This window comes from Lactuca virosa, chromosome 6, assembly GCF_052849685.1.
Source record: "Lactuca virosa cultivar CGN04683 chromosome 6, Lactuca_virosa_CGN04683_v6, whole genome shotgun sequence".
In the NCBI taxonomy this organism is placed as follows: Eukaryota; Viridiplantae; Streptophyta; class Magnoliopsida; order Asterales; family Asteraceae; genus Lactuca; species Lactuca virosa.
The window spans coordinates 220,997,272-221,013,342 of NC_136431.1; the positions used below are offsets into that span (position 1 = coordinate 220,997,272).

Sequence of the window (16,071 nt, forward strand, 5' to 3'; positions counted from 1 at the left end):
AGGACCATCAAATCTCCAAGTTTCTTTCAAGTGTTCTTGACTTGGAACTCCTCACCCACAACCTTCCACTCATCAAGGAAAACACATACGGTGAGTTCATACCCCTACATTTTTCAAGACCTTTTCTATGTTTTAGGGGGGGGGGGATATAAGTAACACACAAGAAAATTTACGTTAAAACACAAACATTTAAATACGTTATTTTTACAAAAAGTGTTAAATACGTGAAACGGCTTTACTACCAACCTCGTATATTTTTACATACAACGTTTTGATAAGAACGTAAAGATATGAAAAACGGTTACAAAATACACTACATTATTCTTATATATATATATATTGAGTACAAAACTTTCATTTCATTAAACTATATAAATATTGTTTACGAAACTTACCACCTTTGTAACCCGTTAAGCAAAGGGAAAAATTATATAAAGTACATATATAACTGTTTGACGGCATTTTCGATATTATCCTGGAAAAAGGGGATAATTACATATACAAACGTTTTCATTACAAAAACATGTACACTCGTTGAATAAATTTGAGGGACATTGTCTTCATCGTACCTAACTGAGGTAGACACGAAAGTCATGTTTTATAACCAGAATCTCCCGTAAGAGAGTGTGATACTTTTGTATAGATCTATACGTGACTGATGATCTCACACCCTGACTGTTAGCTACAGTCAGATCAGCAGGTTATGGGTGACAAATGTCATAAACGTTTCGACGCCTGAAAAACGTCGCGACATGCAGCTTCATTTTCAGCACGGTTATGAAAACTCACACGGGGAAACGACAATACGTTTATTTTACACGAAAACACATTTCTTCAAACGGTTTTATATACGAATAAAACTACATATTACTATTTTAAGTATGGAAAATACTGGTACATTTCGGTCTTGGAACATTTAAGACTACAACTCATTTTATGGAAAATATCGGATTTTATGGAAACAAATACGATTATTTTAGATGGAAAGGCTTACAATTATTCATACAAACTCTTATGAACTCACCAACTTAATTGTTGACACTTTTTCAAAACAATTTGTATTCTCATGGAATCAGTAAAATAGGTAACCACCAGGTTTTGAGGATGGTACACTAAGGCGTCAAACTAATCTTTTGTCATCATATAGTAATTGACTTTTGAAACATGTAACACTTATAATGATGTAACTTTTTCAATTATATATATGATGGTCTTGTTTGCTTTCTTCACTATGATACAATACATGAAAGTCATCCACCCCCGGACATTTCCGCCATCCTGGTTTGGGGTGTGACGGATTGGTATCAAGGCATTGTTTATAGTGAACTAAGTATATCAAACCACATAAGATATACAAACTATAAATACAATGTAACTAAAACTCTCTGACGTAACATTTTCGTACAAGTATACTTTAAAATATTATGATTATTTTTATAAAAGTATAAATACATTCATACTTACTAGTTCAGTGTCATAACAGTAACAAAACCAAAAAGTATTAAGATAAGTTGAACACTACGAGTAGGCCTCGAGGTATGTAATTAGATCTGGGATGAATATAGCATGATCAACTATATTTATCCAGGATGTGATTAACGTATGCCGAGGAATGGCCGTGGTGAACGACGAGTCTAAAACTTACCAACAAACCATACAAAGAATCTCAGGACTTAAAATCCTATAAGAGTATTTTATGATAAAGCCACACACTTAGATTATTTATGTACCTCTTACCCTATTCTCGAACAGACTCTATGGCAGGATTCCACCCACCTGGAGATCCTTACTTCCCTAACCAGGGAAACGGAGGCTAGATAGAGGAGGATCCAGAGGAGGACCTTGAAGAGAATTCAGAAGAAGAAGAGGACGAAGAGGAAGTTGAGGAAGACACCGACTCAAAACCCGAAGTTTACAATCCACCACACGTCGCCCAAAACCCCAGACGGAACTTTCAGGGCCCGGCACCCCGATGGGCAGTAGATTTGAAGAGATGGAGCCAAGAGCAGGTCCAACGCCCACCTTATGGTATGGAACAAGGTTTTTACAACCTCGATAGAGGGGGTTCAGCAGACAGGGCTCCCTCTATCATAGTCCGTCGCATCGCCCGCCATGGCGAACAAGAAAAGGCATCCGCCAACCAGATTATGGAGGTTGGTGCTACCACCGAAGTTACTGCAGTTTGTCTTCGTCGTCTAGACGTAGATCATGATCGAACACGAGATCATACCGAGGCCCTTAAGAAGGAAGTTACCGCGACTCGAGCTGAGATGAAAGAATATCGGGAACGTCAGGCCATAATGGAGAGGCCTGTTATTGAGGATGAGCACCGAGTGAAGGAGATGCAGACCTTCATGACTTCATTCTAGGGCTCACAATATACCATGCACCACGAGTAGTTCCTATATTACTCATGTCTTGTTATAGATTAGGTGATTTCGAGTAAGCGTCAGTACTACTCTTTCCTGTGTGTAAGTTCGACCCTATGAATAAGTGATTACACTATTCAAGGGAGTCGATATGCTGTCAAAACTTTCCCTTACATTGATGTATTGTAGGCCTGCTTAAAAGGTCAAATTTTCCCAATGCTATGTACTAAAATATATCAATGAAACTGGCATGCATTTTAATTCATTGGAGTGTCACTAGTAAATTCATAAATTGATTAAAATCGTTTAATTAACTATGGTAGATTTCCATCATGAATCGCTTATAAAATACACTAAAGTCGGAACATAAAACGCATAGAACTAAAATAATCTAGCCCGTTAACACCCGACTTGTAACCGCTATTGAAAACTCATCATCGTTTCATCTTTGAACTTTATGGCAGAAAAATGCCACCGTGTAAATCTAACAGGCGTTAGAACAACAGAACAATATCACCAACACCATCGCCGCCGCCGCCACCCCCACCGATGGATATAGCTGTCTTTCAAGCTGTTGTAACAACCTCTGTAACCGCTCCCATAGCGCATATTAGCTCCAACGGTACCAATGGGGCTGGAATTGGTACTAATAGTTCTAAGCAAGGCGACAACCATGGTCGATCAAGAGGATGCTCCTATAAGGACTTCTCGAATTGCAAACCCAAAGCATTCTATGGTGACGGAGGCGTCATCGCCCCGACAAGGTGGTTCGAGAATACTGAATCAGTGTTTGAAATATGTGCCTGTCCGAAAGAGAATAAGGTCAAATTCACAGCCTGCGTGTTCACCGACGGGGCCCTCTTCTGGTGGAACATCCAGGTCAAATCATTAACACTCCCCGTGGCCAACGCTTTGAGCTGGGAGGACCCGAAAATCATGATGCTAGCAGAGTATTGCCCAAGGGGCGACGTATAAAAACTGGAGCAAGAACTCTGGAACCTCACAATGGAGGGTTCCGATATAACAACATATACCACCAGGTTCAGTGACTTGGCGGTGCTTTGTCCCGAGATGGTCACCCCAGAAAGCAAAAAGGTGGAGCGTTACCTCTGGGGACTATCCCCTAAGATCCAAGGAAATGTAGTATCTTCAAACCCCTCCACCTTTGATAGTGCCAAACGTTTGGCACGAACGCTTGTGGATCATGGAGTCTGCCAGGGCTTTATGACGGCCATTCCCGAACAAAAAAAGGGAGTGACAACAAAAGAAGACCCTGGAACAAGAGGAAGGGCAAATCAACACAAGTGCTCGCCAAGAAACAACAAATAGTGGCAGCCCACACTGTCACTGTCCCCGTCGCCCCAGCACCAACAAAACAATATGCTGGAACCCTACCCAAATGTAACAAGTGCAACTTCCACCATGTTGGAGCTTGTCGGGAAATGCATTGCAAAAATTACAACAAGAAAAGACACACTGTCCGTTTCTATGGGGAGCCAGCCCAACCGGCCGTCCCAACCACAAATACCGGAGTAAGCCGAACATGCTACGGATGCGGGGAATCGGGGAATTTTCGGAGGGAATGCCCAAAAGCCAATAACAGGAATGTTGGGGGTACAGGAAGGGTTCTGACATTAGGGCATGAGGAAGCCCTGAAGGACCCAACGGTGGTTACAGGTACGTTCCTTCTCAATAACTCATATGAATGCATACTCTTCGATAGCGGTGCGGAGAGAAGTTTCGTGAGCCACAAGTTTAGACACACACTTAACCGAAAACCACAATCACTCAACGAAATATTCACAGTAGAAATGGCAAATGGTAATACTGAAAGCACTAAAGACGTATACATAGGGTGCACTCTAACTCTAAACAACCATTCCTTTCAAATCGATTTAATGTCGGTTACGATAAAAAGTTTCGACGTCATCATTGGCATGGATTGGTTAAGTCCTCACCATGCCGATATCCTATGTTACGAAAAGGTCATTTGCCTTAATCTACCAAGTAGCGAAACCCTCGTCATTTATGGCGACAAACCCGACCCGAACCTCCAAATATTTTCTTGCGTCAAGGCTCAAAAGTATCTTCGCAAAGAATACTACGCCTTCTTAGCTCACGTGGTGGATAAGAAGCAAGAGGTGAAAGATATCAAGGATATTCCAGGGGTCTGTGATGTATTCCCAAAAGACCTCCCGGGAGTACCTCCTGTGCGACAAGTTGAGTTCACAATCGACCTAATTCCTGGAGCCACCCCCATAGCCAAGTCCCCATATCGATTGGCTCCGGCCGAAATGCAGGAATTATCTAGTCAACTAAACGAACTGTTGAACAAAGGATTTATCCGACCAAGTTTCTCACCTTGGGGAGCACCAGTTATGTTCGTTAAGAAGAAAGACGGATCTTTTTGCACGTGCATTGACTATCGGGAGTTGGACAAACTCACCATCAAAAACCGATATCCACTACCCCGAATCGACTACTTGTTCGAACAACTTCAGGGAGCGTACTACTCCTCAAAAACCGATATGAGATCGGGATACCAAAAACTACGGGTCCAGGAGGAAGATGTTTCCAAAACGGCGTTTCGGACTCGCTACGGTCATTACGAGTTCGTGGTGATGCCTTTCGGATTGACAAATGCACCCGCGGTATTCATGGACCTGATGAATCATGTATGTCGACCTTACTCAGATAAATTCGTAATAGTGTTCATCGACGACATATTGGTCTATTCACGAAGTAATGTAGAGCATAGTCAACACCTACGACAAGTCCTAGAGACGTTGAGGACGGAAAAACTATATGCCAAATTTTCCAAATGCGAATTTTGGATCCGAGAGGCGGACTTCTTGGGTCATGTGGTCAGCAAGGAGGGAATACATGTGAACCCCGCCAAAATAAAGGTAATTGAGAACTGGAAAGCACCAAGAACACCAACGGAGATCCGCCAGTTCTTAGGCCTTGCTGGCTACTACAGGAGATCCATACAGAACTTCTCCAAGATCGCTAAATGACTCACTACCTTGACTCAAAAAGGAGTGACCTTTAATTGGGAAGATAAACAAGAGGATGCCTTCCACACACTAAAGCAAGCCCTATGCAGCGCCCCGATCTTGTCTCTCCCAGAAGGGACGGAAGACTTTGTGGTCTACTGTGACGCGTCAAAGCAGGGTCTTGAGTGTGTGCTCGTGCAACGAGGAAAGGTCATTGCCTATGCCTCAAGACAACTTAAGACTCATGAAGTTAACTACACAACACATGACCTCGAATTAGGAGGAGTGGTGTTTGCTTTAAAAATTTGGAGACACTATCTTTATGGTACGGAGTGCACAATTTTCACGGACCATAAGAGTCTCCAACACATCCTTAACCAAAAGGAGCTCAACACGAGGAAATGATGATGGGTAGAGCTACTAAATGACTACGAATGCGATATTCGTTATCATCTAGGCAAGGCCAACGTAGTAGCAGAGGCCCTCAGTCGAAAGGAATACTCGGGCCGCCGAGTAAAATCATTAACCATGACCATCCATTCACACTTGTCCACGCAGATCAAAGAGGCTCAACTGGAAGCCTTGAAACCTGGAAATGTCACAGGTGAATCCTTGAGAGGAATGGATAAAAATCTGGAAGTCAAGGGTGACGGAGCTCGTTATCTCATGAATCGGATCTGGACACCGAAGTTCGGTGGGTATATAGACGTTGTTATGAACGAGGCTCACAAGACCAACTACTCCGTTCATCCCGATTCAGACAAGATGTACCTGGACCTCAAGAAATTTTATTGGTGGCCAAACATGAAGACAGAAATCGCTAGCTATGTGGGAAAATATCTGACTTGAGCCAAGGTCAAGGCAGAATACCAAAAGCCCTCGGGTTTACTACAACAACCAGAAATACCCGCGTGGAAGTGGGAGCGGATAACCATGGACTTCATCACTAAGTTACCTAATACGATAGGTGGACTCGACACCATCTGGGTGATCGTTGACAGGTTGACCAAGTCCACGCACTTCCTGCCAATAAAAGAGACCGACAAGATGGAAAAGCTAACCAGAACCTACATTAAAGAGATCATACGATTACATGGTGTACCTATATCCATCATCTCTGACAGAGATAGTAGATTCACCTTATGGTTCTGGCAGCCACTACAAAAATCCTTGGGAACCAAACTCGGCATGAGTACAGCGTACCATCCCCAGACTGACGGGAAAAGCGAGAGAACCATTCAGACGCTGGAGGACATGTTGAGAGCTTGTGTGATAGACTTTGGTAAAGCTTGGGATACCCATTTACCACTCATCGAATTCTCGTACAATAACAGCTATCACACTAGCATCAAAGTTGCGCCATTTGAAGCCCTCTATGGCCGAAAGTGCAGATCACCTCTATGTTGGGCGGAAGTGGGTGACACACAACTAGCAAAGAGGCAAGTTCCCGACAACACTCTCACCGGCCCCGAGATCATACGAGAAACTACTGAGACGATAGTTCAAATCCATGAATGGCTGAAAGCATCTAGGGACCGACAAAAGAGCTACGCAGATAAGCGACGCAAACCCTTGGAGTTCCAGGTTGGTGACCGCGTTTTGTTAAAGGTCGCACCCTGGAAAGGGATTGATACATTTTGGAAAACGTGGAAAACTGAATCCAAGGTATATCAGGTCATTCGAGAGCCTTGCTAGAATCGGCCTGGTAGCTTATAGACTCCGACTACCACAGGAACTCAGCAACGTACATCCCACCTTCCACGTATCCAATCTAAAGAAGGGTCTATCCGACGAGACTCTTGTAATTTCGCTCGATGAAATTGAAGTAAACGAGAGTCTACACTTCGTAGAAGAACCTGTGGAAATCATGGACAGAGAGATCAAAGGAACGAAACAAAGCCACATACCCATAGTGAAGGTTCGATGGAACGCCAAGCAAGGACCTGGATTCACTTGGGAACGCGAGGACCAGATGAAACAAAAATACCCACATCTTTTCCCCAACCCTTGAAGTCCCACTCAAAATGCTAATTTCGGGACAAAATTCTTTCTAACGCGGAGATGATGTGACACCGTCAATTTTGGTCAACCAAAGTCAAACAAAGTCAACCAAGTCAACACAACTAGCATTAAGATTTCAAGGCAAAAGGTAGGTTTCCTATTGTACGACTTGCAATTATAATACAATATATATATATATATATATATATATATATATATATATATATATATATATATATATATATCTTTAAACTCTCTCTATCTCAAATCTCTCTCCATATCTTAAATATCTCCCAAATCTCTCTATATATCTCAAATCTCTCCCAAATCTCTCTGTATCTCAAATCTCTCCCAAATCTCCCTTTATAATAAAAAAAATAACACTTCTCACCCCGGAACACTTCTCACCCCGGAACCTCCTGTTCTCGGAACCTTCTGACTCCAGAACTTCTGATTGACTTTGGAACCCTCTCTTGCTATTCCGAAAACCCTCCTGACTTCGGACCATCTCAAAATCAGAGTCCTTCGCATTTCGGAAGGTTGCACTCCTGAAAAGGCTCACTTCGGAAGATCAGGTGACTCTGGAAGTTTTCGCATCGGACAATCTCGCGGTCTCAGAAGCCTAATAGTCTCGGAAGGATGCCCACTCCGGACCTGCTGACTGACTCCGGACCCCTCGCCACTTCGGACTCCACTCTGGAATTTTGGCCATTTCGGACTTTTCTTCATTTTAAGGGATTTTGACGTCGGGATTTCCATCAAACTCATATTTCTCACATCTTAGACCCTCTAAACTCATATTTTAATCACATCTTGAAGCTTTATTATATAAAACACACATTTACGTAAAATAATATCTAAAGTTCATTAAGATATTTTATAGCAAGTGGGTCTTCATCGTTTCCAAGACACCTTTATGTCACATCTCAAAACCTCATTGGTCATTCCTTGTCCTCCTCATAACTCCTCCCATCCACTTGCTTCACTCATTCCTTATAACCCAAGATTCACCAGTTGTTCTTCATTTTCACCATTTCTTCCACTAATTCACATTTACTCTCCGAGAATAACTCTCACTTTCTCTCTAGCAAGGACTTCTTCCAAGATTGTTCTTGAATGTTTTAGTAAGCATTTTTCCTTTAACTCCTAATGTTGCTATACCAATCTTGGACCTCTTACCCACATATTCATGTATTAATGTCCTTAGGACCATCAAATCTCCAAGTTTCTTTCAAGTGTTCTTGACTTGGAACTCCTCACCCACAACCTTCCACTCATCAAGGAAAACACATAAGGTGAGTTCATACCCCTACATTTTTCAAAACCTTTTCTATGTTGTAGGGGGGGGGGGGGGGGGCGGGATACAAGTAACACACAAGAAAATTTACGTTAAAACACAAACATTTAAATACGTTATTTTTACAAAAAGTGTTAAATACGTGAGACGACTTTACTACCAACCTCGTATATTTTTACATACAACGTTTTGATAAGAACGTAAAGATATGAAAAACGGTTACAAAGTACACTACATTATTCTTATATATATATATATATATATATATATATATATATATATATATATATATATAACTATCAGGAAAATCCGTCACAAAGGGTACCCTGCTCAACTCCGTCGTGGCCTCGACCCTTGTGTAAGAAACACAAGCTAAGAACCCAAAACAAACCTACTGCAGGTACCTCCTAGCCCTCGCAGCTGAACGAAGAGTTAGCCCATGCGAAGCCTCTTGCCAGAAATAACGAGTTCTCCCCCACTTGGGGTTCAAACTCTCACCAGATGCTGCTCGCAATCAATCACGGCCCCATTGGGGCCCAACCAATCCATCCCGACGATAACCTTCGATCCTCACAACGGGATCGGCACCAAATCAGTAGAGAACCTCTCTCTAAACATGTTCAAGACACACCCACGGAAAACCCTCGCAGCACTCACGATACGGTCTTCCGCAATCTCCACCTCCAAGGGAAAATCCAAGGTCCCTGGAGCATCTCGAAACTTCTTGCTGAGCGCAAGGGATACGAAAGATCGGGTATCCCCCGAATCAAACGTAACATGAGCAGACAAACCATTGACAAAAAAGGTCCCTATATAACATCATGTGACAACTGTCACATTTGGTCAAGCAAAGTCAAACAAAGTCAACCAAGTCAACACAACTAGCATTAAGATTTCAAGGCAAAAGCAAGGTTTTCTATTGTACAAATATCAATTACAATACAATATATATATATATATATATATATATATATATATATATATATATATATATATATATATATATATATATATATATATATATATATCTTTAAACTCTCTCTATCTCAAATCTCTCCCAAATCTATCTCTCTATATATCTCAAATCTCTCCCAAATCTCCCTTTATAATAAAAAATAACACTTCTCACCCCGGAACACTTCTCACCTCGGAACCTCCTGATCTCGGAGCCTTCTGACTTTGGAACCCTCTCTTGCTATTCCGGAAACCCTCCTGACTTAGGACCATCTCAAAATCGGAGTCCTTCACATTTCGGAAGGTTGCACTCCGGAAATGGCTAACTTCGGAAGATCAGGCGACTCCGGAAGATTTCGCACCAGACAATCTTGCGGTCTCGGAAGCCTCGTAGTCCCGGAGGGATGCCCACTCCGGACCAGCTGACTGACTCCGGACCCCTCGCCACTCCGGACCCCTCGCCACTTCGGACTCCACTCCGGAATTTTGGCCATTTCGGACTTTTCTTCGTTTTAAGGGATTTTGATGTCGGGATTTCCATCAAACTCATATTTCTCACATCTTAGACCCTCTAAACTCATATTTTAAGCACATCTTGAAGCTTTATTATATAAAACACACATTTACTTAAAATAACATCTAAAGATCATTAAGATATTTTATAGCAAGTGGGTCTTCATCTTTTCCATGACACCATTATGTCACATGTCAAAACCTCATTGGTCATTCCTTGTCCTCCTCATAACTCCTCCCATCCACTTGCTTCACTCTTTCCTTATAACCCACGATTCACCAATTGTTCTTCATTTTCACCATTTCTTCCACTAATTCACATTTACTCTCCGAGAATAACTCTCACTTTCTCTCTAGCAAGGACTTCTTCCAAGATTGTTCTTGAATCTTTTGGTAACCATTTTTCCTTCAACTCCTAATGTTGCTATACTATTCTTGGACCTCTTACCCACATATTCATGTATTAATGTCCTTAGGACCATCAAATCTCCAAGTTTCTTTCAAGTGTTCTTGACTTGGAACTCCTAACCCACAACCTTCCACTCATCAAGGAAAACACATAAGGTGAGTTCATACCCCTGCATTTTTCAAGACCTTTTCTATGTTTTTTTTTTGGGGGGGGGGGGGGGGTAATACAAGTTACACACAAGAAAATTTACGTCAAAACACAAACATTCAAATACGTTATTTTTACGAAAAGTGTTAAATACGTGAAATGGCTTTACTACCAACCTCGTATATTTTTACATACAACGTTTTGATAACAACGTAAAGATATGAAAAACGGTTATAAAATACACTACATTATTCTTATATATATATATATATATCTATATATATATATATATATATATATATATATATATATAGAGAGAGAGAGAGAGAGAGAAGAGATCAAGAACGAAGGGAAGTTTATGTGCGAAGGGTGAGAAGGTATGTGGTTCCTTAAAAATATTAGAATCAATTGTTATAACACATATATGGCAATTATTATTAATTTAAAAGATGAAATAAGATAATTACGTTACAATTATATGTCATTTAATAAAGTTCATATCTCGTATCCCATTTATATCACACCTCTTCATTTATTCCTTGCCCTAATTTCCGCCCCAAAAAGTAGCCATCAGATTAGAGATTGAATTTGAAAAGGCAATCATATTTTACAAGATATTTCGATGTAATCAAATTCAACGTTATTTCAATTTCTGCTTGAAGGGTTCATAACGAGCTTCATCAACTATTTAGGATATCAACCACGCATTGGATGTTTCTCTTCCCAGCCATAATTTTCGCCCAAAAAAAACCCTTCAGGATGAAAATTGAGAAACAATAATCGATGGTTTTTAATTGGAGATTGGATATGATTAAATTCAAGATATTGGGTATAATCAAATTATTGTTTATGTGCTACGAGCTTTAATTTCTGCTGGAAGGGTCCATAACGAGCATCATAATTTCGGGATGGAAATTGATAAAGAAGAATCGATGGTTTTTAATTGGAGATTGGATATGATTAAATTCAAGATATTCTACTACGGATTTTTCTGGTATAATGGTTCTATAAAGATTCATTGGCTTGATAAGCTACATAAAGAGTTTCTAGTCGGAGGGTTCATACCGAAATTTAGCAATCAACCACAATTTCATCTGTGTTTTGCTCTGGAGTTAGAAATTTTAGACTTATGGAGTATCTAAGTGTATCAGAACCTCATCCAGACTCACTACGTAAGTAATTTTTGATAATCTTCTTGGTTTTCATTTATGGTGATTCAGGACAGTAGTGATTGATAAAATGTTGTTGGTGTGTTTTTAGTCTGGAACTGACATTATTTATTCAAGTTTTACACCTTTTGTTCTTAATGATATTAGTTGTTGAAGTGGTTTAGTGCTTCAAGTGTTGTTACTGTTTATGGTGGTAACTTTAGAGTAGTAACAAAAACTAGGTAACAGAATAATTATGTTAGGAGAAATGATTCAGGTGTTACCAGTACTTTTCTGTCAAATGAATCGTAATAAATATGCTTCTGTTTAAGGCTTTGTATTATTGTTAATTTATTATTTATAATTTTTATTCTATCTCAATCAACAGGGAAACAGAGCGAACACACTACAGTCATTAACAACAAAGACATTTCCATCAATAATGATATGGAATCCAATCTATCAAAATCAAGTATAAACCAATGATCATAAATCATTATTTAATGTTTTCTTATATTTATTTTTATGTTTTAATAATATGTATATGAGGATGGTTTTTTAGAACAAAGCAGGACAAAGTTTACATCAGATTTTTATTCTCGAAAGCGTCCAAATGATGATGATGATGATTTTGTAAACCCACCACCTGTTACAATTCCGATACAAAAGATCGTGAAAAAGCAAACTAGAATGGCAAATCCAGGAAAAGTGGAAGATTCCTTAAGATATTTGAACACCAGGTTCCCTCCGGAACACATTACCAAAACCATGGCATTGCTGAACAATGATCAAAGAAAATGTGTAGAGTCTATTGGATTTGGATCCGCTTTTAATATACAATTAGAAAAACTGCCGCGTAGGATATGTTATTGGGTTGTCGACAACTACGACCCAAATACCAATTCGATTCGTGTAAAGGACAAGAGACTTGTTGTGACAAGGGAGAGGGTACATGAGATATATGGGATTCCAATGGGTGACATACCAATGTCTAACCCTTGTAGAGCAAACTCTAGAAAGTTTGTCAAACTTTGGAAATCCCAATTTCCAAAATCAGTCAAACGAATACGGCTAACACACGTTGTAGACATGATACAAAAGGACAAAAATGTTGGTCCCTTTTTTATTATGAATTTTCTTGTGTTGTTTGTATCTGTGATGATTGAGTATCCAACGATGGGGACTGTCAATCAAGGATTCTTGGAAAATATTCTGGATGATATGGATATCAAACAATTAGACTGGTGCGGATTTGTTGTAGCATGTTTGAAATCAAGTCGTATGATGTGGAGAAGATTGGACGATAAGTGCGTTTACAGTGGTCCCATTGTATTTCTTCTGGTAAACACATTTTCTGAAATGTATCAAAACATGATTAAAGATGCTTATATATGTATATTTTCTTCAATAACATATTCTTTTCAGTTGTTTTACCTTAGTTGCACAAAAGTTGAGGATGCCACAATTCAAAGTCCAACTGCTGGAATGATGTATTGGACAACAGACATGTTAGATAAGAGGGAGTTAGAAGAGTTGTCTAAAGGAGGTTTCGGAAATGTAATCATATCATCACAACACATGAGCATGAACCACACTAAACAAGGTATATTCTAGCATTTTCAAACTATTTGAATAGTACTAAGCATATAAATTATACAAAACTTTAATTCACATACGGAAATTCCAAAACAGAAGATGGCGAGGACGATGACGCCGCTGGATCTGAACGAGATTGTAAATCTCATGCTGGTTTTATTGAACATGTACTTCAACAAACATCACAAAGTGAAAATGATGCATATAACAACTTGAAGGTAATGAAACTATACATTTCAACAAATTTATGATGCGATTTTGTTTATTACTAATGTTAATCATGGTAAAATTCGTGATTTTAGTGCTTTATTTAGTACGCTAATTCACTAAATTTGTTCAATGTGCTATAACTTTTATACACATTATACAATGTAAAACCATTATTTGTTTATTACTATTAAAGAACTTTAGTATATGTCACCTTATCGGGATTCGTGTGACTTTTGTGCTTTTACTGATTCAATAGAAAACCAAATCGAAAATCAGTATTTCAGCACATTTGTTTTACCATTTCCTGCTATCACTTTTATAGCATTCTACTTATGCCATGCTTCTTTCCAGGATATTATGAGCGAAATTAACATCGAATTCAATGCATGCGACAATGCAATGCGAGCTATACAGAAGTTGTTGATGCAAGGTATAAAGAAGTTTCCAGATTCTGTCGAACTGCGCATGTTAGTAACTAAAAGACATCACGATTTCAATCTGGCATGGCCAGATTTTTCAACATCTGTTGATTCTCATGATGGGACATTTTTCAATGGAGCCGCGACACCTGTTACGCCAGTCCGAGATAATACAGCTGAAACTAAAGTTGATCAGTTTACGGAAGATCAAATGGCAGATGAGCCACTTATTGATGTTGTGTGTACACCTTTTACACAAATTCTTAATGCAGATGCTTTTGACAGGATGTTAGAATCGGCATTTGCCACCTCTACAAGGCTTTCAACTCCATCGGATCATGTCGAACCAAATATCAAAATTGATGATGTAAACGCGGTTCCTGTTACTATTGTGGCACCAAGACGGACATCAAGATTGGTGGTTAGTCCTGTTACTGTTGTGGCACCAAGACGGACAAGAAGATTGGTGCGACTAACCGAGAAACTTAGATCACCTTATTTTAATAGGGTCGTTGATCCAAACAAAGTTCTTAGACCAATCGAGGAGAGAGTGTCCGGTTGGATTTTCGCAGGGCTGGACGAGGAATGGTACATTTCTAAATCAATATATCCGTTCTACAGTAAATAAAGAATCACAGTAACTATATACTTATTGATGAAAACTAATTGTAATTTAGGGATCTTGTATTTGAATCAACTTTTGGAGATATCGGATATAGGGGAATTTTTGAGAGTATGATTCCTGGATCCAAAATCCATCTAACAATAATAGACATTTGGGCTACTCTTCTAAACTATCAGGAACTACGCAGAAATAAGAAGTCACCAGCAAGGATGTTTTTATCCTGCACACTTCTGGTAAAATTAATTTTTATGTCGTATACTTATTTTAAATGATCCAATAATCTACGCATTTTAATTCCAGAGCAACTTCATACTGGATGAGGCGATTTGTATTGAGCAGCGATACAAAAGGTTTGTTGATCGCATGAATGAGCATATCGAAAAATTCAAACAATGCACAAGCTTCAAAGATGTGGACCTTGTAAGTCCTTTTCATTTATTCAATCAATTTACATTAACTAACTTGTTTTACACAAAACTATGTTCAACCAATTTTATTATGGACATCAGGTATTCTTCCCCGTGCTTGACAACGAACATTACTACCTTATTGTCTTTGATTTCATAAAATCCGAATGTGTAATCATAGACAACATTTACCGTGAAGAGTCGATTGAAGTGATTTATGGAAACGTGCCTAACGATCTGGTAACAAAATTTCATATTATTTAATTTAACCAGGATCATATATTATATTCTGATCACCTATCATATTTATTCCAGAAAATATTGTTTACTCTGTACATTGATGCTTGGAATCATCCAAGAAGAAATTCAATGAAGAGTGCAATCATAGTTCGCTCGTCTATGGAATGGATGACAAAGGAAAACTACATAGACTGTGGGTTATTCCTTATGAAACACATGGAAACATATAAAGGTGGGGATCCGAATAAATGGATTGTGGGTTTGGAGCCTGAATTCGCAGACAGTGATGACCAACAGATACAGCTAAATGAATTGAGAAAGAAGTATGTTACAAAAATTTTGACATCAGATTTGAACATTATCAAACCATCTCTCAACAGAAAGTTAGCATCATACAATAAGTTGTCTGATGCGGAGAAGGAAAACTTGAACATTGAAGAACATCTCCAACGCATTGAGCTCAGAATCAGTTTGTTTTATTAGATTCACATTAAGCTTTGAACCATGTCTTATGCTATTTTTACTTTTGTTTTGTTTTTTGGTGTGACAATAATATTATTTACGTTTGTCTTGTCTGTTTTTAAGTGACCAATCTTCCATTATTATAGTTTTTATTAATTTATGATGTGTGTTTGATATTTACCACAATTTACCTTTTCTATACCATTTACGCATTTTTTTACTATCAATTTTGAAACAAAGTTACAATGATTTTGTTATTAAATGCAATTTTGATTATT

General features: G+C 39.1%; 1 protein-coding gene across 1 annotated transcript; it reads left to right on the forward strand.

The window, feature by feature from the left end:
• Window positions 1-2,030: 2,030 nt before the first annotated feature.
• LOC145122313 (uncharacterized) lies at window positions 2,031-15,814 on the forward strand. The gene is made up of 14 exons (XM_079057934.1): window positions 2,031-2,333; window positions 2,861-2,957; window positions 11,509-11,797; window positions 11,907-11,934; window positions 12,003-12,048; window positions 12,223-12,306; window positions 12,397-13,175; window positions 13,260-13,437; window positions 13,527-13,648; window positions 13,992-14,647; window positions 14,737-14,917; window positions 14,985-15,104; window positions 15,194-15,331; window positions 15,407-15,814. Exons 1-14 carry the CDS (start codon window positions 2,031-2,033, stop codon window positions 15,812-15,814), a joined length of 3,429 nt encoding a protein of 1,142 aa, XP_078914060.1.
• Window positions 15,815-16,071: the final 257 nt, after the last annotated feature.